Below are 24,638 nucleotides of genomic sequence, written 5' to 3' on the forward strand. Positions count from 1 at the left end.
CTTCCTTCCTTCCTTCCTTCCTTCCTTCCTTCCTTCCTTCCTTCCTTCCTTCCTTCCTTCCTTCATTTGAATTTATTCAAAACAGAGTGGAAACATCTGACTTAATTCCTTTTCTTTTCAAAAAACCTTATTGACCACTCCTCTGTTCCCATATTTTTAATTTTACTAAAATAAAGTTTACTGAGAGTAAAATGATAATCAATGTGTTTACTTTGTTTTTCTTTTTAGATAACAACAAATACAACACAAAGCTCCATATGTATATATAAAAAATCGAAAAAAAATAGAAAAATTTTTGCTCAAATGGACCATTCCTCCTATAAATGCCGCCAGTCCCTTCTGGGTATCTCACTACCGAGGTTGTGCGGTGTTCTTTGAGTTCATCAGAGAGAAAGGCTGAGGAGACAATCTCAGTGGTGGTTTGTTTTTTCAGTTTCTTTGAAAAAAGGAGTTCATAGTGTCCATTAGGCAACCGCCAGTTTTGAGTATGTTTGGCTCAACCTGCTGCTGTGAAGCAGGATTCTCCACCATGAACAGAATCAGAAATAAATATGGATCCAGGCTCAGAATGAGCACCTTGATATGTGCTTTGGAATGGCTTTGTCTCCATTCAAACCCAGGTTTAAAGCCTTGCAGGGCAGCATAAAGCCCACTGCTCTCATTAACCCAGAAAAAAAAATAATAATAATAATTGTCTAAAGCCAAATTAAACGATTTTTGTTCTCTACCTCAAAAAAAGACTTTAGATTTTAAAATGGAAACATTTTATCTTTTTATATCTTTTATTTAAAAATGTAATGTATAACATGGATGCGTAAACACCTCATCTTATCTCAGTGTTAAATGCTGTTTAAAGTAATAGATTATATAATAAAAAAATGTATCCGGACCTTTACTGTTTGATGATTTTCTTAATTTAGTTTATTAGTTTAGTGTCTTTTTTATGCATTACTTATTTTCAGCATTCTAACTGTTTTTCTTCCACAAATAGATTAACTTTCAAGGTAGTTACACTACAAGAAAATGTAATCTAAATAAATAATTTTTTTTTAATAATAATTCAATTTTTTCTTGAATTCAGGAGGTGAGACACTTTGCCAATGGAACAAGACAATATACATTTAAAGATAATTCTTATCATTTAATTATTTTGGCTTAATCATGGCCACTATAAAAACATCCAGCTGTGGTATTTTTCTGATTACTCCTATTGTGTCTCTGTCCACCTGCAGAGTAAAGCCGAACCAGAGCTGACGGTTTCAGTGAGCAGCATCCATGTGGAGGAAAACTCCGGAGTCGTCATCACCAACTCGTCTCTCAGTGTCTTCGACGAAGACACACCGGAAAATGAATTATTATTTACCATCATCCGGATTCCCGCCTACGGTGAGCCCCGAAACACATAAACAGCATATCAACACTTTGCTCATTTTCACCTGGTTTTGTGAAGCTTTTCAACAGATATTGAAGCTTATTGTTTAAAAAGGCAAAAAATGGATTTTTAAAAATCTATGTAATTATTTTCTAAAATAATTTCTTGACATTCTAATTTCTTTAGATGTACATTTATTAGAATAAAGGCAAAATCTAAACCAAGCATCAGTCAGTCAGGTAATCCTTCTGCACAAACTTAGCTCTAACAACCAGTTCAGCACTTAGGTTGAAGTATGTTTACAATAAATTATTCTGAATGTGACCGAGAAGAAGGCGCATACAGAGGCGTAAACACATTACTCTCACTTTGACACCCAAACGGTCTAAAACAAGACAAACACAGCGTTGGTCTGCAGCAGCGGGGCTCTTTAACCGCAGCCATTCCTCACACACACTCAGACCAGCCGACCTCCAAACGCTCCACCCTGCTGACGGCTGATCACAGGCGCAGAATGAGTTCTCCTTCCAACATGCCAAAACCTGCTGGGTTAAAGGAAATTGCTTCACAAGACAAGATATAGATGACTGTATTTGTTTGTTTACCAGCAGTTTATCACCCAGGCCAATTTTAGTGGATAAAATCCTGGACCTGGATGGGAAACTATTTTTGTTTTTCTGTCACACAGAAAAAAATACATAAACAAACCCTCCAATTTTCAGTTTCCCATCATGTCAAGACATTAATGGGTTTAAAACCTCCATAACTGTCTTGACACGATGGCAGCCTCTGAAACACCAGCTGAGAAGAGGCGTCTGATGGATTTTCCACCAGAAATTAGCTGCCTTCCTAATTTCATCTTCCATCTCTTTTTAAACTCTACGCACACACACCTGGGTTGAACACAGTGTAATAACGCCCTGTCCGCAGTTAAAGAGCCGTAAAACAGCCGGTGAGGTGGAGCGTAAAGCTGCTATAAAACCGCTGTTGTGTAGAAGTGCTGGGAAGAAGCAGGAATCTGAGTGATTTCATACAAAATGATGGAAGTTGGGCAGTTTCTCTTTTTAACAGGCCACTTCTTTATTGTCTTCACTCCACCGACCCTTTCAAACAAACTGATTTATCACAGGGAAACGCTCTCTAGCCTCAGGATGCTGCTACACTACTGCGTGCAACTCATTGACTCATCTTAATAAATCCTCTGAATAATATGTAGAGCAAAAAACTTGACTCCGAAAATAACAAATTAACTAAGACTATAGGGATTTCTGTTTTAAATCTTAATCTAATTATTCAATCTGCAACAATTATTAAGACTTAAACAATTTACAGTCTATTTTAATCGTTATAAATAAATTGACATTTATTTAACATTACTTTATTTGGTCAAACTTGGATAATTGAACACCTGAGCATCAGAAAAAAAGTGTCTCACCTCAACAGAAAAACAGCAGTTTTTCAATAATAATTAGAATCATTATTGTAAAAAAAAATATATACCAAAAAATATATCTTGTTTATATACAAAAATATATTTTCCCCTCTGTAATCCCTTCTTTCCGGGTTTCAGTTTCACTACCTGCCACACGTTATTCTAATTACTTCTTGATTTTTCAAATAAATCGCTTTAAAAATTACCTTTTTAGACCTGAACAACAGATTTAAAAAACTCTCACATCTGACTTTAACCTGTTTCTGACCTTAGATATATATTGTGAACCAAATCACATGAGAAGACTCACATCTGAATGGTTTAATTTAAGGCAAGGAAAGTTTCTTTATTTGCACAATTCAGTACAGAGACAATTCATGGTGCCTTATATGAATTAAACTGTAAAACAGAGAGAAAACAAAAGCAATAAAAGGATAAAAAACTTGATAAAACAACCTTAAACTTATAATACCTCAGTTAACAGTTTAACTTCTACAATCAAAGGCAGCTTGTGGCAGTTAAAGAACTCAGGCTTTCAGCACTTTTGCAGTCTTCTGGAAGTTTGTTCCAGATCAGTGCAGCATAGGAACTAAATGCTGCTTCTCCATGTTTTATACTAGTTCTAGATTGGAACTAGAAGACCTGAGTGGTCTGGGAGGATGATACACGGAAAACAAATCTGTTATGTATTGAGGTGCTGATCCATTCATTCCATTTTAAAGCCTATTCTTTGAGCTACAGGGAGCCAATGCAAGGACTTCACAACCGGGCTGATGTGCTCTACTTTCATAATTCTAGTGAGAACGTGGGCAGCAGAGTTTTGGATCAGCTGCAGCTGTCTGATGGACTTTTTAGGCAAACCTATGAAGACCATGTTGCAGCGATCAATTCCACTAGAGCTATGTGCATGAATGGGTTTTTCTAGATCATGCTCAACCATTAGTCCTTTAATCCTGGAAATGGCCTACAGGTGATAAAAGGCTGACTTAGTAACTGTCTTTATGTGCCTCTGAAGGTTCAGATCTAGCCATAATCCGGTAATAATCTGAGGGAATAACCTCAGTTTTTTTTTTATTCAGTTGGAGAAAATTGTGGTGCATCCACATTTTTATCTTTTCTAACCAATGCTCTGATGGGTTTATAGTCATCTGGTGACATTGTGATGTAAAGCTGCATATTTATTATAACTAATCTTGTTGTTTAATGTCATCTGAGCTAAAGGGAGCATATGGATGTTAAATAGGAGCAGCCCCCTCTTCATATTGTTGTAATCTTTCTCAGGTAAACTGCGTCGGCGGCAATTCTACTCCCAGCCTCTGGAAAACGGACGCATCCTCACACAGGGCTCCACCTTCACCTACCAGGACGTCCTGGACCAGCTGCTGGTCTACACACCTGAAACTGTCAACGGGGGAGCTGATGAAATGGGCTTCACCGTCACCGATGGCATCAAGACCCAGACGGGCCTCCTGCAGTTCACCATGGATGTCAGGAAGAGTGAGGGACCTCGAATGACCGTCAACAGAGGCCTGCAGCTTCCAGCAGGTGAGAGTCAGGAGACGTTTAGAGCAGAATGTTGTTTCCACATTAGTGCTAACAGTAATTAGCACATTGTTTCTAACTGTTAATGTTCCAATTAACTCCACTTTCTGTCTAACTGTTTTAATTGGCTCAATGTGAGAAAACTGTTGCTTGATCGTATTTAACCTCACAGATATTTTAATGAACAAACTTATTCATTGGTAGCAATTTATAAAATGTTGCATAATTATGCTGTAAATTTGTTGGGACAGTTATGCTAGATATACCTTGATGCATTCTGCATTTCTGTTTATTTTAACTGGATGAAGAATATCTCTGATTATGGACACATGGTGAACGAAAAGATAACCAAATGCTGTGTTTTTTGCAGGATCCTTGTCTAAAATCACAGAGCAGAATCTGAAGGCTACAGACATCGACTCGGACAACATGAAGCTGCGCTACATCCTGACCAAAGACCCTCCAGTGGGCAAGCTGCAGCTGGGCAGGAGCAGCCATGTGGAGAAGGTTTCTACCAAAGGTCCTGTTCAGAGTTTCACTCAGGAGGACGTCAACAAAGGTGCCAGCTTTTTATTTTCTTTCTGTCTTGGTTTTGAGTTTATTTTCTCTTTCCTTTTTACCATTCTTTATTTATCTATTTCTGCGGCAGTAGAATCACCTAGAATCAAACTGTACAGCAACTTCTAACAAGACGTAAACAGAACAGTTGGATCTGTAAACTATGAAAGATGACTAAGCTGCATACTCCACTGTTATTATGAGCAATCACTGCTGAAAGCAAAATTTGAAAAAAAAAAAAAGTTGTGAAAGGAAGTGATAAGAAACATTGATATTTTAAGTGACAAAAGTAAAAAAAACTGAAAATAACTCAAATCTAACATTGAATGCTATATGTTAATAACAAAACACCATGGTTTTAGTTTTATGGTAGGAAAGTATCATGGTAAAACTGTGGCACCCTTCTCTTAATTTTCAGCCGTGGGATTTGACTGTTAATCTTTTTGTTTCTTTTCAGGACTTATTTTAAAATGTAAATATTTATTTTACTTATGTATCTCGAGTCAGGATTCATTAGCAAACCAATCGGCTTTGCTTGTGGATTTCCTTCACTTTCTCTGACTGTAGTCGGATCGTCGCCTAGCAACCTTTCCAGCCAATAGAACGACAGCATCAGAAAGGCTGCGCTTGTTTCCTTCTAATGAGTTTCCCTGCTACTGCTTACTGATGATTAAATTGCGTATCAATATAAATTATATAAATTCTAATAAAATAAGAAGCTGAAAACACAAACAATTAGGAAAAAGGAAGAGTCACAAATTGCTGGTGAAGATTCCATAGCCTTGAACTCAATGCTATTTCTGACATTTTTAATTGATAAAGCTTCCTGGATGGGAAGCGAAATGTCTTCCAACTTGATAAGTCCAGTGGATTGGTTTAACTTTTTTGGAAGAGTCACAAAATTTTCTGTAGGAGGCAGAATTAGCATCTGCCTTGACTAGCCTGCTATAGTTTTGTGTTCACCTCAGGCCTGAAGGTGTATCAACTCCAAGACTCTTAAGTACAGTAGCCTACCTTTATTGGGGCTAAAATGGTTCATAAATCTGTTCAGTTATTGTCTATGATTTCAAATATTTGATTTGGCATATCGAAGACAATCCCATACAATTTGTTGACAAGAAAACATTTGAGGAGATTTTTATCATCAATAAGCGGTAGCAAACTCAGTAAAAGAAAATAAACACACCGGGCGTTTCTCAATTCACGAGAACGCGAGTACATACTCGCGTTCTCGTCAAGTCCGTTCTTGGCGAGAACGCAGGAAGATCGGACTTGACGAGAACGCGAGCACGCAAGCAAGTATGTGTATTGGAACAGAAGCGTACTCGTGACGTCATCACATGCAACGTTCTTTAGCATTTCTTTAACAGTCAAAACTATTTATTCCCTACACAAAACATTTTGAAAACAATATTTTTAATTTCTAAAGCTTAAAAAACATTTAAAAAAAATTACCGAACCGCAAAAAAATGCCATCAGAACGAGCTGTAGTTCACACATAACTAGACCGAGAGAAGTGCACTACAGACGGGCTAAATTTAGCCCTGGCTGCGGTTACCCTCGGAGGTCTGCTGGTCACTCTGGTCCGCTCAACGTCGGACTTTTTTTTTTAATTTCGCACTAACTCTGTAAACAGACCACACAGGGAGGCTTAAATGTATAATGTTATCGCCTCAAACGATTTCAAAACGTACTTTTGAAGAACAACAGCAGCAGAAAAGGGAATGTTTAACTTAACACTGTGAGTGCTGTCTCGAATCAAGCTGCGGCCGCGGGGCATTCTGGGGAAGCGGTCAGTATGAACAACGCACAAGTCTGCTCTGATGCATGCTCGATTAAGAGGGCGGGGCGAGAACAACATCCGGGGATTTGTTGCGTTCTCGATCTGGTGTTCTCGAGAATTGGAACGGTACTCGGGCTGAGGCTGATGACGTGTCACGAGTACACAAGCACACGAGAACGCTCAAGAACGCATATTGAGAAACGCCCACCCTTTCTGAGGCTGTTGTTTTATTGGTTGTAAAGGTTGCTAGGCAACGATTTGACTCCAGTCTGTGAAGCAGATACTGGTTTGCACACAAGGAGAAGGAAGTAAAGGAGACGAGAAAATAATGTGTAAGAAGCATTAGATCTAAGAGCAAAAACAAAGATTTGATAGAGAAGGGTATATATTTGAGAGAAAGCAGAAGTTTTGAAGGCGAGCAATATAACTTTTGAATGCAAGTAGAGGAAATTCTGCTCTCAAATTGAAAGTGCATGCTCTTGGTTTTTGGTAGTGTTGCCCCGATGCCATTTTTTGGCTCTGATACGATACCTTGCTGTGCAGTTTTGGCCGATACCGTTACCACACCAATACCATCTGCTTGAAACGGATGTGTGTGTATATATGAAGAACTGCATACTACTTGGACGTAACATAATTGCCATCATGGCTTTGTCAAGATGCTGCCTACCTTTGTGAAGCAGGAAAAAGACTAATACAAAGTGAATCCAGTAGAACTTTTTATTGGCTTCCTGGAATGGGTGACAATAGTTGAAGAAACTTTTGGCTGTCAAAATGGTATCGGTGCCCTATTTGTTGGTACTCGCTGATACCGATACCAACATTTTAGTGCTGGATTGGGCCCCACCCGATACTGGTATCGTTATCGGTGCAACACTAGATTTTGGCAGAAAAAAATCCTCCATACATGTCGCACACACTTTCCCATGTTTGGTTATTCCCAGCATATGGCTGTAACCTGAAGATGCGCACCAGTTCCCTCTATTCTCAAGGTGTTATTTGGATGGTAGAGGATCAAGTCTGTGCTTCTTGTGTAGATAAACATTACCTTTCAAGATATACTATATTATAAAAAAAAATGTTTATGTCTCCTTGAAGCAGTTAGGCAGGCATGCAGTTCTGGCTTAAAAATACTCTCCAAACTTAATTCAAGGCCTAAACAGCTAAGGTACTATTAGACACTATAAACACTACCCCAAGAAACAAAATTCTGCTGATGAAGGCAAATATGTAGCCCTGTTCTTCAAGAAATGTCAGAAATTCACCAAAAGGACAAATAACTCTCACTTTGCAGCAGCCATTCCTTCCCAAACGATTTTTAATCTCACTCTATTACAGCTTCCTTGCAGTTTTGGCTTCCTAATAAAAAAAAAAACTCAAACACCGTGTAAAAATGAATGCCGCTCATGATTGCACTCATTTCAGTGTGTTTGCACAGAACAACAGAAACAGCTAAATTAAAGCTTGTGCTCAGAGATGCAGGTAACTTCAGATTAAAGCTGTCTGCACTCTTTATTCATCCCATTTGGAATAATGTTGCAGCCATTAAACGCGGTTTAACACTGTGTAACTTTCACAGCTGTTAGCGCTGTGCATGGAGTTAGGTTGACAGTGGGTGTTTGTCTCTTTCAGGCCTGCTGCAGTACAGCCATGAGAAAGGGGAGAAAGGAGGGATCCTGTCTTTCAAGTTCAACCTGGTCGATCCGGAGGGCAGCAAACTGATCGACCAGTCCTTCTTCATCAGCGTTCTGGGTAAGGTTTCCTCCGTACTCCTCTACCTGCAGCCTAAAAGAAAACGGGCTGTAGTGGTCTTCCATTTGTTGAAGAAGACAAGGCAATTACTACAGATTTATGCCTTTGTCCTGCGCTCCACACGGGACATAGACTGAATACAAGATGTCCTCCGAGGTTTTTGCTGTGGGAGCTACTGATGCATTTTATTAACTCTGCAAATTCCCACAACTTATTTCTTTCATCTATACCATAAAGCATGTTATTTTCTTTCCCGGCTGTGTTGGCATTTCTTTGTTTCTCCTTTTAGTCATTGCACCATGTGTGTTAATTGTTTGACAACAATTGGGAACTATAATGCCTGTGAGTCTCCACTGCAGATGTAGCCTATAGTTTCTTATTTAGACTATATCTCACCTACCCTGCTTGAAAACAGATCTCTAAACCTGAGTTTGAACTCTTCCTCCTGAGAATAAAACCTGCTGTGATTTAGCATTTTATCCCCCACTTCGGAGGCTGCTGGAAACCAACTGCTTTTCTGTTCCTCGCAGCTTTCTGGTTTGTTATTTTCTTCCAGCTTTTCTGTGTTCTTCTGCTTTATTGTTTTATACCAGAATATTTCTGTTAGTTTCTTTAACTTTTAACCTTTTTTAACCGTCTTCATTTCCCTTAAAGTGGTTATTCCTGTCTCTAATTTTGTCTGTTCATTTTTCGTCTGCTGATTTAACCCATCATTTCTTTTACCACCTTGAGGAAAATTACCTCCATTTAGTGCTTTGCTGGATGAATCACTTTCAATAATTCTGACCCCGGCACAAAGCAAGCAAGCGTCATCAACAAACCTGTGCTTTAACATGAATTTATTTCATATCTCTCTTATCCAGAGGATCATCTTCCTCCTTCTGTGGTGGTAAACAAAGGCCTGGCGCTGGATGAGAACTCTGTGAAGAAGCTGACCACGCTGCAGCTGTCGTCCAGCGACCAGGACAGCGAACCGGGCGAGCTCGTCTACCGGATCACCAAGCAGACCACCCTGGGGCAGCTCGAACATGTTACCAATCCAGGTAGGTGGCTGCTTTAGCTGGCAGATTAGATTAGATTAGCATGCCTGTTCATGCTGCAGACTCATAGAGTGGTGAGTTTCTTGAGCATATAGAGCTTTGAAAGTGTTTTGGTATAATCAAATCCAGCAGTTTTCAAAGTTTTCCTGCTGAGCCAATCTTTGGTTTGCAAGAAAGTTTTTGCACCTCCTCAAACCAACCCTTTGAGCAAAGAAAAGTCAAGTGTATCAAATTACATTTTTGCAATGTAATGTCCTAAAAATCACACAACCACCACCTTTAGAGTGTAATTATTTTAAGTTTTACAATTTAACAAAATCTGCAGTTAATGCATTTTAAAAAAAAACAACTAAATGTTTCATGTTTTCAATTCATTTTACCTGTTTTTACCTCTCCCAATCTGCAACTTTGGAAACCACTGCTTTAACCTAACAGATCATGAAACTAATTTGTGAGAGACAGAGTTAGTTATGGAGTAACAGTTGGAAGGCATGAAGAGTCACAGCTATGATCAGAAAAACAGTTTTCATTTTAACATGAAGGGTTCAATATAAAAACACAGACTCTGAGCTCATAATTGTCAAAGAAACAGAATTTAATTTAAAATGTGAACAAACCAACTGAGGCAAAAGCAAAACACGCCTGACCTAAGAAACAGCTTACGCACTTACGCACACACACACACACAGACACACACACACACACACACACACACACACACATTTATAGAACAACACTCCATAAGCTATAACACAGGACAGATACGTTTGTTAAACTAAACTGCAGCAAAGAAGGAATATAAAAACACATTGAACTTCTTCAATTGAATCTACAAATAAACTTAAGATGAAAAAAAAATTATGACCATTAGGACTGTACCACCAGGAGCTGGTGGTACAGTCCAATTAGTGCTTGTTCAGGTGCTCCGAGCCCTGGCTGCCATCTTGTTGAGGGCAAATTCCCAGAGATTATAGAAAGTAAAAAGTGAGTGAAAAAATAGATACATGAACTGATTTGGAGTTGTTACAAATAAAATAAATGTATATAAACAAATCAAACTTATTGCAAATTAACATACGGTATATCATTGAATGAATAAATACATTTAAGTGCAAAGCTTTACCCTATTTCAGGTGTGGACATGCTATTGATCATCACAAAGTAAACACTATATGCAGCTTCTAAATAAATGTAAGAGGAAAGAGGTGATTGCCCCACCTGTTTAAGCATGAATTACCCACACTGTATCACATCTTAGAATTGCTGATTTTATTTTATCTAGTGACACAAAATAAATGTAAGTTAAACGTAAGGTAACGCACTCATAAAACCTTCTAGAAGTCAAGTATAATGGGGCAGAAAATTAGGAAGGAAGCATTTAGCATCAATCAGGGAAATGCTACAGTCCCTTCTAAAGCTTCGAGACTCCATAGAGCCACACTGAGAGCCATCTTCCATGAAAGGAGAAAACATGGAACATTCCAGCTTACCGAAACTTCAAGGGCAGGGGTCAGAACAGAGAAACTGTGTTTATACCTCCACAAGATGAAAGAGAGACAGATATGAGAGAAAGACATTATTGAGCAAAAGTTTTTATAGAATATACAGTGTCCTGACAATTGTCCTCCATGTTGTGCTGCAGGGCAGCCTGCACTCTGCAGCAATGGATGCGACACTAAGGACAATAAGGCTGTGCTAAAGTTAGAGATATTTCTTATTCATAAGGCTTTTCAGAACAACCTGTAAAATATAGATTTTCTATGTGAGTGTGCTTTATTTCTACTGTTTTTGGAATTGGCAAAGAGTCTAGCACAAAGATAAGAGAGAGAGATCTTTTCAGTTTTCCTGCCCTAATTATACAGTTTTGGCTCCATCAAATTTTAAATGCAGTGCAAGCTCTCTGCGTGGTGTCAAATAATTTAATTTAGAGAACGTTGTAACGCCTCTGCTTTGTTAATGCTTTATGTAACAGAAGGCTTTTTAAAGTTAGAGTTGTCATTGAAACCATAAGTCACTTTTAGATTAAAAGAAAAGGTTTGTGAAATCAGTTTTCATGCTGAAAAATGTCAAACACTTGCAGTGTTGATGCATCAACGAGCCTGAAGCTTTAAGTGTTTCTGTTAATGACAGAAGGAAAGAGATCAAGATTTATTGTTGGATTACAAATGAAGCAGCAGAAAGTTTGAATCGTCTTGGGATCACAGAGGGGTAATTATCAGCTTCTATCCTGCCTCAGCTGAATGGACACTTCAGATGCCTGTATTCACACACAGCATGCTGATCAGCCTTCTTTTCTCCCAGCTTCTCTTTACCTCAGAAACACGTAGCATCTCTGGAGAATCTCCACTAGTCTTGCAATACATCTGTCATTTTCATGCTAACGTGCAGAGATAGCTGACGGCTCCAGAGGGATGACATGTCGGTGTATGAGAAATGTCAGGATAACTGAACGCCCCTAACAATGCCCCCCTCCTGCAGCCAGAGACCTCAAAAGGCTAATTAATCAACTCAGGCTGTCAGATCTGGTGGTTGAATCTGTTTATATGTGAACAAAGACTCCAACCTGCTTTACCTGAATATTCACCACAACTTCCCTCAAATAGAAGTTTTGGAAATAGATTATTTATTTATCTGTTAGTTACTTATGGGGAATTTTTTGGATGGGAAGTCATCTTTGAATCCTGAAGTTGTGGGTTTGATTCCAGCTTTCTCCTTCCTCCAGCTGCTACCATTCTGCTATCAGAATATGCGTTTGTGTTGCTCTATGATTGGGAGGTTTTAGTGCAGACGTCTTGGAGTGGTTGGACTGACTAGAAAAGTGCCAAACAAGTTTAGTCTATTTATCATGTATTAATTCATTTATTCAGTCATGCATTTATTCTCCCTATTTAGTTTCGCCCTTTTAGTTTTTAAATGACATTTAACTTTTATGCAGAGCTGCATCAATAACACACTCAGCATCATTTTACTGTAGAGGTTTTTTTTTTTTCCCCGTCACTCCAGCACATTAGGAAGCTTTGAAAACATATTAAATGTTTGATTATGAATTTAATAATGACTATCACCAGAGGTTATGGTTAATTAATTTAGTGTTCCATTCAAGGATAAACAATAATATGAATGTTGGTCAAATGATTCCATCTAGCGATTTGCTCAATCACCAGGTGTTCCTAACTTGCTCACCTGTGAGGCTGAATATCTGGACCGGCTGTTGAAATCCTCTTGGTTTGAATTAGGATTATATTTTCAAGCAGAATTATTAACCATTAACCAGAAGAAAAAACTATCGTCTCAGTCTGTTCAGGTTGTTAACTTACAAGAAGTCTTTTTGGTCGATCATCTGGACTTTAGGATCAATTCGGACCAGGCCGGGTTGCTGTACTGTCTGCCTTCTACATTTAGCTCAGATGCTAAGATAGAGCACCCAAATAACAGGAAGAGAGGTTAATCAACAGATGCATATAACAAGTCTGTTCATGGATTAAATATGGTAGACTTATCCAAGCTAGTGGAACCTTTTGAGTACTAATAGATATTTGATACATTCTGTCTTTTGTCTGGTTATAACATAAACAACATGTTCAACTGCTCTCCAAATCAAGATCTAAAGAAATGGAAACTAAACTGGGAAAAAAAATCTATTGAGTTCCTATGATTAAATATACCGAAAGACCCAACATTAATATATATCAAAACAATTATGGACCGATAGAGGTTAATATGAGGAAAGGCATTGAAAGGTGGTAGACCTATCTACTGGGATTAAGTAACAGAATAAGAAGAAGAAAAATGAATATATTATCACATTTGTTGTATTTTTTTATGCCCCTGACTATAATGTCCCACAAACCCAGGTCTGTGAAATAACTATCAAGATTTATATGGGAAGGAAAACAACCAAGAATACGCTGCACTACATTATAGCTACCAAAAGTAAGATGAGGAATGGCAGTTCCAAATTAAAAATATATTAGATATATTATTTAATGCTGCCCTTCCTCAATTAAAAATTTCTGGAGTTTTTTTGTGCTATGTAAATCCCTTTTTTTGCCCCACAATGGGGAAATACACTCTCTGCATTTAACCCATCCCATTGGGGAGCAGTGGGCTGCCATTGTGCAGCATCCGGGGAGCAGTGTGGGGTTAAGGGTCTTTTACTTAGGAACCCAGAGTGCAGACTTTGGGTTTCAAGTACCCGGTTCAGGTACTTGAAACCTTTTCAGAGCACAAGCACACTGCTCTAACCAGTAGGCCAACACTCCCCTCCCCCTATTTTACACACTTTTTTGAATTCCAGCCTCATAGATTGGCACCCTAATGATTCCTTCAGAGGCATAGGCCAGTATCGTGTTATGCAAGCCAACAAAGACCTCAATGACTCTCCATTGCTAAGGGATGGACCTTTTCTTTCAATTTAATTTTCATGTTTTCTAAGCCATAATAAGGCTTTTGTTGGGCTACTCTATGAAACCTGGAACTCAACGCTAAATCCAGACATTTTGAATTGAGAAAGCTTCCTGGACGGGAAGCGAAACGTCTTCAAGCTTGGAAAACAATGTCCAGGGTTGTTTTTTTTTTTTTTACTTTTTTAATTTTGTTTGAATGACTATGACCTAGATGACTGAGAATCTTCACCAGAACTTGGCGTTCTAAAATTGATTTCTTATGATAATAAAATAAACCAGACCAATATGACTCCAAATTCAAACAGTAGAAAAAGAAGGATTAGCCATAGGAACAGCCATATGTAAAATTATTAAACAAAGTAAAATGAAAAGTTTTTAGGAACTTAAAGACATATGATCTAACAAACCAGGATCTTTTCAAATACTTACAAATGCAAGATTATTAAAAACGTCTCACGAATTTCCCTATATTTTCCAATAAGGCAGAAAGCTCTGAAATACTTGTGTCCAATCATTTTGGAAAACCTAAAACTTAAAAAATTAAAAAACTATTTTTACAGCTTTAATGTACCAAGCAACCTTTAAGTTACAGTGACTTAAGTGACTTTACATCCATTCATATTACGTCTGACTGTACATTCCTTAAAACAATAGAGCTTGAATCAGCCCAAAAATAAAAACGTGTTTCCTGCTCTTTATATTTGCATAACATGGAGAAAAAATATTGTCATCAGTTGATCAGAAACCTCGATCTACTGATATTTTTAAGCAGATACAGACCTTCGTTTGTGATCTAAAGATTAAAACTTAAATACTATACTTCTACATATTATGCAACCCTGGGACCCAGTTTCCCTGCAGGTCCCGCCCCTGCAAAAATATTTGTGTTGATCTGGATTTGAAGCTTTATCCAGGTCCTCAACATACTATAAGTCCAATAGAGCTCCATAAAGAGAATAATAAACCATTTTTTAATAACTTTAGGACCCACAAACAAGCTAAAACAATATCACTGAGACAAAGATATTTGCATGAATTAACTAAAAATAGGGAAATGCTGATAATTTTTAAATGCCTTTCTTGTCTCCAGGTACCAGAATCAGTTCTTTCACTCAGGCGGATCTGGCATCACGCAGCATCCAGTATGTGCACACCAGTGAAGAAGAAAAACACGCCGACCAGTTCTCCTTTACTGTGTCCGACGGCACTAATGAGGTAAATAAGGAGAGAGGTGCTAGAAAAGAAAAACAAACAAACATTTATTTCTTTTTTTTGTTTGTTTCTTATTTGGTGGGGATTTTTATATATATATATATATACTTTTAAGTATTATTTCATTAATGCCACTTTGGAAAGTCTGGACCTTTACTAATCAACCCTAAAAGCCTTATGGGTTTATTTTCTACATGCAGATGTTGAGTTGTTGGTGGGCTTTTGAGTATTCCATAAAGAAGTTTAAGTTTACAGTCACTGATTTCTCGCCATATTTCCGTAGAGATCATGGAGATACAGTAAGGTTCCTATCAACCAGGCCCTGAAGCAACAAAGAACATCACCGTGTTTGACTTTTTGATCTTTTATGACCTCATGTGTCAATTTAGTGGAGAAGTAACGAGAAGCACGGCAGAAAAAAACTCAAACTTCCATCTCCTCAGTCCAAAGAATATTTTACACAAAATTTTGGGATTCGAGATATAGAAATAACTCGGGTGACATTTGAAGTTGAACCATATGTATATTAAGATTTGGTTAAATTAGGAGCTTACAGTTAAATTTGTTAAACACTCAATAATTTGTTGTGTTGTTTTTTTTAAGCTTCCTTAAAGTTAGTGATACTTGCTGGTGGAATTCAATAATATTTATTGGGTTGATACTGAAAGTATCTGTACAGCCCTGTCGGTTCAGTACGCATGTTTACTAAATGAATACGGCCTTGTTCTGTGCCTGAACACATTCAGAATGTTTGGCTGGGAACTAAACGTACCGTACACAGTTCTCCAGGGGATGTTAAAAAAGTGAAGCCAAAACGCAGAGAACTCCAAGCTTTCACTAACTTCTGCTGTTTCTGTTGCATTCAAATACATCTGGGAAACCAGGGTTTCAAAATATCAAAATGGTCTCAAAGTGATTTTAAACACTTTTTATTCTAAGATTTGGAAACAGTCTTTTTTTTTTCAATGTCTCATTATCATGACTGGGTTTCTTATTGCATTTTTTATATAATTTATCCAAGCGTTGTATAAGAATTACTATGCTCATTAAATAAATCCAACCACATCTCCATTCATCTAATAACCTTGCAGTTTTAGAACATTTTAAAATAAAATAAAAAATCATGTACCGGTATTTGAAATATTCTTTTTGATTCTGACTAAAGTAAAAAAAAACAACTAAAAAAAACACTTTATTTTATTTTTATTTTTTTGATCCAACCATATGAAAAAATGCTACAAATAACAAATACTAAAAACAAATATTTGAACCTGGAAACTCACTGAAGTGGGATTTTTGTATACACCTAGACACTTAATGTGTATAGACGCAGTGTTAAATCACTACAGTTATACACCAGTAACACCTATCAAATCGTGAAGATGTCAGTATCCTGCCACATTAGCTGATAACATAATAGCTGCAATAAATTGGATTGTATAAACTTCATGCTTTTCATTCAACATGAGTCATTGTTTTCACTAATCCTTAGAGACTTTATTTGTTGACCTGTATCAAATCCATCTCACAGCAAAGCTGTTCAGGCTCTTAAATCTGCACAGCAGCATCCATATTGTAATTTGCCTCTTACATAAATTTGCCTTAATATTCATATTAATGAAAATCTCTGAGGTGAAAAGAAACATGAGATAAAGGTCATTTGTCCTTTACACCTGAGTGGTAACTCAGCTTTGTTGCTATAGTGATGGCTCAGTGCATTTACACTTATTCTCAGTTACCTATTGGAAAATAAACAGAAATGTTTTAGACGCCTTGTCTTGAGTAATTTATTTTACCTATAGAAAAATGGTAACTAATTATTTCAATGTTTATTTGACTGGTTCTGACATTTTTATGTCTTTCTCAAATGTTTAAAACCATTAATAATATTTTAGTACCAGATGAACAAAATCTTGGTTAGGTTTTTCAGTATTGGCACTCAACCTGTTAACATCACAGAAAGAGAACCTGATGGACAACATGAAGTAGGCTCAAAGATTTAAAAAAAACATGACACATCACACATTGATTTAAAAACATAAAGGTGACCAGATTAGAAACAGAGTCATTAGTATGAGTCATCCTGGAAAGGCTACAAGGCTATTTCAAAGGCTTTGGGATACCAGTTAATCACTGGGAGAGCCATTAATCAGAGGTGAACCTTCGCCCCAATCATTGGGTGGTCGACCAAAATGATTCCAATAGCATATTAATGACTCCTGCAGGAGGTTACAATAAATCCAGCATCAAATCTGAAAGAATGTAGACCTAGCTTGTTCCAGTAATGGTCTGTATTTGACTCAACAGTGATCAGTAAGGCCATAGCAGCACTCTCCAGAAAGCATCACAAAGACCCATTTCACAGTTTCCAATAAACATCTTGATCAAACGGAATATCCAATATTCTAGAGGAAATTTTCCCCACAGTGAAACACTGCGGTGGTAGTGTCAAACTTGGAGGGACCTCCTTGATTGATGGAACAATAAATTCTGGCCTCTCCCAGAAGGTCCTCAATGAAAGTCAGGGTCCATCTTGTAGCATTCTGGCTCTGTGGCAGGACAAGGATCTACAGCAAATCACCTAATCCACTTCTGCCTGGAATGAGCAATAACCTGAGATATAAATAAAAGCAGATTAGAGCTCCTTACCTGATTATTACTCTGTGCTAAAGGCTAAATGCTTGGAGCTACTGTACATTGGCTATTAGCCTGTACCTACAAAAATTGTTTTTATCAGACTATCTACAAAAACAGGTTTCATTGGGTATGATTTAAAAAAATCATCATCATTAAAACAACAGAAATTTAAAATTTCTTATTATTAGGCTTATATTCTCACCTGTCCTCACTGCTGCAGTCTATAGGCTTGTGGCTTGTGGGCGGGGGGGGGGAATTCAGCATATATTGTGATTTATAGTTGTTGAGTAAATTACCTTTTATTTATGTTTATGTATAACACAGACATTCAAGATTTGTGCTGACTTGGTGTTGTATTTTATTAAAAGTTTATCTTAAATGTTAATATTAGCACATTCCAAGTTTTTAACTTACTGATTATCTCTACTAATAATCTTAGAGATATAATAGTCATCCCATTCCAGCTACAAGTCATATAACATTATATAAGCTGCAAGTTATTGGTTCTTTCTTTCTGGGCTACAAGAGCATTTAATATTTCACAAGAACTTAAAGGTCTGTCCCACTGCAGCACACTCACTTCAATTTGTCTTGGAGTCAAACACAAAAGTTCTGCAGAAGATATACGTATGTCAGGATATGTTTAAGACCAAACTTTCTAGGTCTGACAGTTTTCTCAAACTGTTTGTGATGCATATTTTGAAATGTATTCTTGTCTGAAGTCCAAAAAAGGAAGAGTGTGCTACAGAGGGAGAAACCTATGAATAAATCCTGGGAATTCTGCACTTGAGTTATTGTTAAGTATGAAAACTACCAACAACAACATTGTTCTAGCGTTTGCTGCTTTGAGAAAAACAAAAAGAAAACTGTCCGTTTTTGCAGAGCTTTAGGTCTGTTTGTATCATCGGCTATTTGCTTGAGTTTTATAAGCAATAATACTTGCCTAACAAAAGAACGTGTGATCATTTTCTCCCTTGTCCTCACTGTTACGTGTAAAAGGCTGACGATTGGGTATTATAACCAAATCTTAAAATAAAACTACCGGTAAAGATTTTTCAAATTAGTTGCTAGTTTAGTGTTCAGCAAGAACTGACATTGGATGTGTTTAGTTTTGAAGAAACAATGATTGATAAACTGCTGCTCGCCTGCAGGTTGCTCAGACCTTTTACATCACCATAAAACCAGTGGACGACTCACTGCCGCTGCTCCAGGTCCCCGGCATGAGAGTCCAAGAAGGTGTGAGGAAGACCATCACTGAATTTGAACTCAAAGCCACTGATGAAGATACAGAGGTAAAAAGATGGTTTTAAATATTGTAAATATATATATTTAGAAATGTTTATTTAGAAAGGTCAATTTACCAAATGCTTGTTTTTATTAACTATGAATTAATTGAAAAAATAATCTTTACATTAAATAATTACCAATATAATCGATAGAGCTCCACAAAACAAACAGATCTGATTTCTGAGCTGTACTTTAAGTTAGTATTTTTTTTAAATCTCGGTAGCCCTGTGGGAATAACAAGTGAATCTCCTAAATAAAATCTATTAATCCCACATAAATAAATTATAAAAGTAATTAAAAACATCTGGAAGTCAGATTAAAATGGTATAAGATTGAACTGTTATGTAGAGGTGTAGATACTGTGTGAGGAAAGATCGTTCTCAATATTATGCATCCATCTTCTCCAACTTAGTCCTGTCAGGGTCGTGGTGGGGCGTTGCCTAGCTCCGGCAGTCTATGGGCGAGAGGCGGGGTAGAGCTTGGACAGGTCGCCAGTCTGTTGCAGGGCAACATAGAGGCACGCAACCATGCAAACACAAATACACACTTAAGGAAGACTCCGGGTCAGGATTCTAACCCAGAACATTCTTACTGCAAGGCAATATTGGTACCCAGTGCAGCACTGTGCAGCCCCGCAATATTATCATAAAAAAAATTTAACTTAATTAATTTTCAGTTTTTAATTATTTTTTATTTTATTCTCTGTTTGTTATGATGAACACTTAACATTCCGAGTCCCCACATTAATTCCGTGCTTTTTTGCAGCAGTTGTATGCTATACTGACAGGGTAGGCTTGTTTTGACGTCCAAACCTCGGCATATTGGAAGCTTTCATTTGATTCAAATGTCCTTAATCTGTAATCCATTTTCATTTGAGTGAAAATAGCAGAACAATGATGCTCTCATCATGCAAGCGTCATATGATGCTCTCATCATGCGTGCGGGATGTGATGCTCCTGTGTGTTATTTTATTCAGGGTGAGAGTAAATATTAAATAGATCTTTATTTTTACTATTTATTTTTTTTAATTCAGGACTTAAATGTATACCTCTACTTAACTTAGCACAAAGTGTGTCCTATTTCTTTTACATGACAGAAACGCCACAAATCAGGCATTAGTGTCATTTCTACATCGTACATCGTAGCATTTCAATATTAAAAACCTATTCTTATGTCTTTTTTTCCCTACAAAAACCTTAACTTCTAGCCCGAGTACATAATCTTCACCGTCGTGCAGCCTCCTCGCCACGGGACCATCGAACGCACTAGCAATGGCCAGCACTACCGGCAGACCAGTACATTCACCATGGAGGATATCTACCAGAACCGCATCAGCTACAACCACGACGGCTCCAACTCGCTCAAAGACCGTTTCACCTTCACCGTGGCGGACGGAACCAATGACTTTTTCATGGTGGAGGAAGCAAACAAGGAGGTGAGTGTTACTGTGGTGCAGCTTTGTTCCCATTTGATCTGAGATGCATGATTCAAGTGAGATGCTGCTGTGTTTGTGGGTTTTTGCACATAAAGCCTGGTTGGTAGGTGGGTTTTTATCACTTTATGGAGGGAAAAAGGTAGAATTAGTTAGTATAGGTTTAACAAAAAAGCTTTGAAAAGAAAGACAAGCTCTACTTTGCAGGATTGTTTTAAATCAGCCGCAAGCGGGGGGATTAAAAATGATAAACTGCATGTTTAAGGGTATACCACAGCAACATTGAACTGATTGAATAACTGAATGTTCTACTTTGACTAGGCCATTATTAAATCCTAATCATGTTACGAATCCCTCCCTATGTGGACTTGCTTCTGTTCTATGAATGGTCCTGCTGCATTGTTTAAGTGTTTTTAAAAGTCCCAAACTGATTGGAAATTCATTGATCTATTCATTACAGCAACTGAAGGAGCAAAGCAGCTCTAGGTGATGACATCATCAATACCATTTATTGATGTCTGAGTAGTATTTTAAAGGCTTTGTAAGTCAGATCTTTGTCTGGTCAGCAGTAGTTTTAGCCCTGGAAGTCTCCAAGGGAGGACATTTCTGCACATTCGCCCTGTCTTATTGTTAAATCATAAATTCTGTGACCAATAAGGCCTGCAGTTGTTCAGATCTTAATCTGGGTTATTTTATGTCGTCCTTTATGAGTCTTTGATGGGCTTATGCAGCATTTATGGTAGGAGAGTCTCTCAGCAGGTCCACTACTGGTTCTCTACAGTGGTTTCCAGACAGAAGGATGTCAGTTACTTTGTTTATTATCTGTCATTGATTTCATTTAGATCAGAATATAATTTGTTTCTTTTTAAGATATTTTAACTTCCTTTGTTTTCAGAGTGGCTCTATTTACTGCAGTGATTCTAAATCCCTGGAAGCAAAACGTTTATTCAGGGATTTCATGGTATAAAAGCTATTGATTTATGCTTAGCTTTATTAGTTTTTATAAATTAATATTAAAGTCATTATAATCTGAAACATTTAAGAGAGACACCAAAAGCATAAGAAATCTGTTATGGGGCAGGCATGATTTTTACAGTACTGTCAAATATTACTGCTACTGACAGGTTAGAAGCAGATTCACCCCTTTATTTCTGAATACCTCTGGTTTGATCTACAGCATGTTTAAGCCATCACTTTCTTACTTAATAATTTCTTAAAACCCCACAGAAACAACTAGAACTTTGTGAGATTCGAAGCTGAACTCGGCACATTGTGTGAACATGATAGAGAGAACTAACTGCAATTTTAACCGCATTTAGCTTTCATGTTTACACATGTTTCAGTCTTTAAGAGTGAAACTATTAAATGTATAGTGGAGGATGTTCTTTTTGCGGGTGGATCATCAAAATAAGTGGTCCTCAGAATTGTCAATCATTCTGGTGATATGTTTACGTAACGCTGTCCTATGTGATTTGCTCCATTTCGAGTGTTAGCCCAGAGGTTAGAGCAGTGCGCTTGTGCTCTGAGAAGGTTGCAAGTACCCGGTTTGATCCCCACAGCCTCCACTCTGGGTCAATGAGCAAAACCCTTAACCCCACACTGCTCCCCGGGTGCCACACAATGGCAGCCCGCTGTTCCCTAAGAGGATGGGTTCAATGCAGAGTTACATTTCTCCATTGTGGTACAATAAAGGGATTTACATTTAATGTTCACTTACTGGTGGTGATTCTGAAATACTGGAAAAAAATACAAATCTTCTTTTGGAAAGTAAGCTTGTATGAGAGATGCAATTAGTTTTTTGGGGGTATTTTGTTAGGTTTTTGCAGCACTAGTGGCTCGCCACTGTACAGTAGTCGGACATGAAAGGGGGCACAAGAGAGAGGGAGAGACATGCAGCAAAGGACCACAAGCCAGGACCCGAACCCGGGTTGGCCATGCCGAGGACCAAGGCCTCCACACATGGGTCGCACACGTCAACACCACAAACAGCAACTTTTAAACAGAGCGTGCACAAGGAAAAATGGGCTTGTGAGTGCTCTCGCACACGTTCAATAGGCATTTCCTCTTGGGAATGTGCATTTTTTGTTTTGAAGTCTCTTAAAATATCAGCAAAAATCCTCCACTATACCTTTAAGTCACACTAAAATAAACAAATTCACAACTGAATGTTGAAAAAGAGAGAACACGGGTCAATATGAAAAGTTTTCCAAATGTTTAATTTACTGACAGATAAACAATATGAAGCAAGGTAAAAATTGATTTATGGAGTCATAGAAACACAGAGCGAGACATCAAGATGCCTTAGGGGAATGGCTCTGAATAAAGATTTGTCAGGAGTATGAGGGACCTCAACAGATTAATCATCTTTTATTGTACTAGTGCCAATATCTCTGAGTGACCGATGAGTTCTGTAGTGTGCAGGAAGTGCTAAAAGGAAGATCTAGGTTCTTTGTATTGTTCTTATTTGCTTCACAAACAATCATGATTTTAAAAAGAAGTACTTTTTTTCCATGTATAAGGATAAAAAAAGCTTCTGAAATCTCAAAGCTTCAATTTAACCTCAGCTGTTCAAACCCCAGGCAGATCCCTCAGTACATTTTTATTGAATTTCCATGAAGCTAAGAAAGAAATGCTTTGGTAAAAAAAACAAACAAAAAAAAACATGCAAACTTTCTGCTTCAAGGAGATAGAAACATCCAGGAGCTGCTGATGAAATGCATAACCGACCATCGTCTTTATCAGCACCTCTATAAATTTGGGAGGTTTTGTCAGTTTTCTGGTCTGAAGCAGACGTCTGTGTTTAACACAGTGTAATAGAGCGGTGGTTTTTATATCCAGTCCTGGAGAGCAACTTTAGATTCATCCCTCCAACAATGCAGCTGAATCAAGTGATTTTATCGCTACCCGGCTTCTGGAGAGGTGAATAACTGAATGCTGATGAGGGATTTCTGCCTTTTGATACAGGAATGTTCAATTACTTCTAAAAGATACAGGATAGTAGCTGAGGAGGACCAAACCTGGACACCCCTGTCATCATAACAGCTATAAAAGAATTAAAACAACATTAAAGATCATGTCCAAACAATTTGTATTTATGTAATGCTTAAAATAGCTCAACAAGCAAGAGCTCTATTTCAAACTCAGCCCTCAGGTAATATGCTAGATGCTAAGGTTCATAACAGGATGAAATAAGCAGGCAGTGAAGGAGAAACCACCTTCTCTCTTATAAGGATATTGATTTTGGTAAACAGAGATGTATCACAATAAAGCTGCAACTAATAATTATTTTTTTAAATTTGACTAATTAATAGATTTTTTTTTATTAGTCAACTAGTCATGGTTGTTTAATTTCCATTTTCTCATTGCTTGATAACATATCTCAACTCAGTTGGTCTCTTCTACAATACTTTGCATGTCTCTTTATTACATTTTGTTTGCGACTCTCATCTAAAACCAGTATAATTGATATCTGTTTGAAAAAAATATATAAAAAGTTTTTATTTTTAACTTTTGACCCTATAGCTCTTAAAAATGCCTAATGTTTACAAGGATTTTAATTGCAGGATAAAAAGGGAAGCATATTGACGTGTTTCACCATCTCCTTTATGAAGAAATGTCACCACCCTCAACACCCAGAAATAAATATGAAAAAAATATTGACTTCCAAATAAACTTTGCAGCTTTCCTCTAAGCAGGAAGGACTTTTCTAATGATACTGCCACCTGTGGCTAAAACACAGAACTGCAGCTAACTTATCATAATTCTTGTAGCTCACACTTGTATTTATTTATGATTTCTTTAACTTTTTGACCTTATGTTGAGTTTCATTAGTTTCGTATAGATTTTTTTCTAGGTTGGACCCATTCAACATAGACAAGCTTGATGTGACATCCGCCAAACAGCGTAAAAACTTCCAACCGAAGTAAATTTATGAAAATAGGCAACCGGTTTATAGACACATAGGCGCTGAACTACTGAGGTGTCATTCTGCTCATCAAACAATGTTTCAATCGTAAAGGGTCAAAAAAGAAGACTATTTTAAAGATATTTTTCAGTTAGAACCTACATAATGTCTTTTTAAGGAGAATAAATTTATCCTATCAAACACCTTTACATTAATCTCAGCCATATACCTATGTAACAATTAAAACACTGAATTAAGCTAAACATTATCCTTTAGATATG

At 37.4% G+C, this 24,638-nt stretch overlaps 1 protein-coding gene across 1 annotated transcript in view; it reads left to right on the top strand.

Annotated features, from left to right (window-relative positions):
- The window catches only part of fras1 (Fraser extracellular matrix complex subunit 1), a 352,266-nt gene that overhangs the window by 294,045 nt on the left and 33,583 nt on the right, over positions 1–24,638 (top strand). Inside the window, exons 41-48 of the mRNA XM_015373599.1 lie at positions 1,233–1,386; positions 4,086–4,349; positions 4,717–4,905; positions 8,320–8,439; positions 9,303–9,482; positions 14,976–15,100; positions 18,886–19,026; positions 20,229–20,456. Coding sequence (XP_015229085.1) covers positions 1,233–1,386; positions 4,086–4,349; positions 4,717–4,905; positions 8,320–8,439; positions 9,303–9,482; positions 14,976–15,100; positions 18,886–19,026; positions 20,229–20,456 — 1,401 coding nt within the window. The remainder of the gene's footprint in view (positions 1–1,232; positions 1,387–4,085; positions 4,350–4,716; positions 4,906–8,319; positions 8,440–9,302; positions 9,483–14,975; positions 15,101–18,885; positions 19,027–20,228; positions 20,457–24,638) is intronic.

Source organism: Cyprinodon variegatus, unplaced genomic scaffold (assembly GCF_000732505.1).
Source record: "Cyprinodon variegatus isolate N-32 unplaced genomic scaffold, C_variegatus-1.0 Scaffold89, whole genome shotgun sequence".
Taxonomy (NCBI): domain Eukaryota; kingdom Metazoa; phylum Chordata; class Actinopteri; order Cyprinodontiformes; family Cyprinodontidae; genus Cyprinodon; species Cyprinodon variegatus.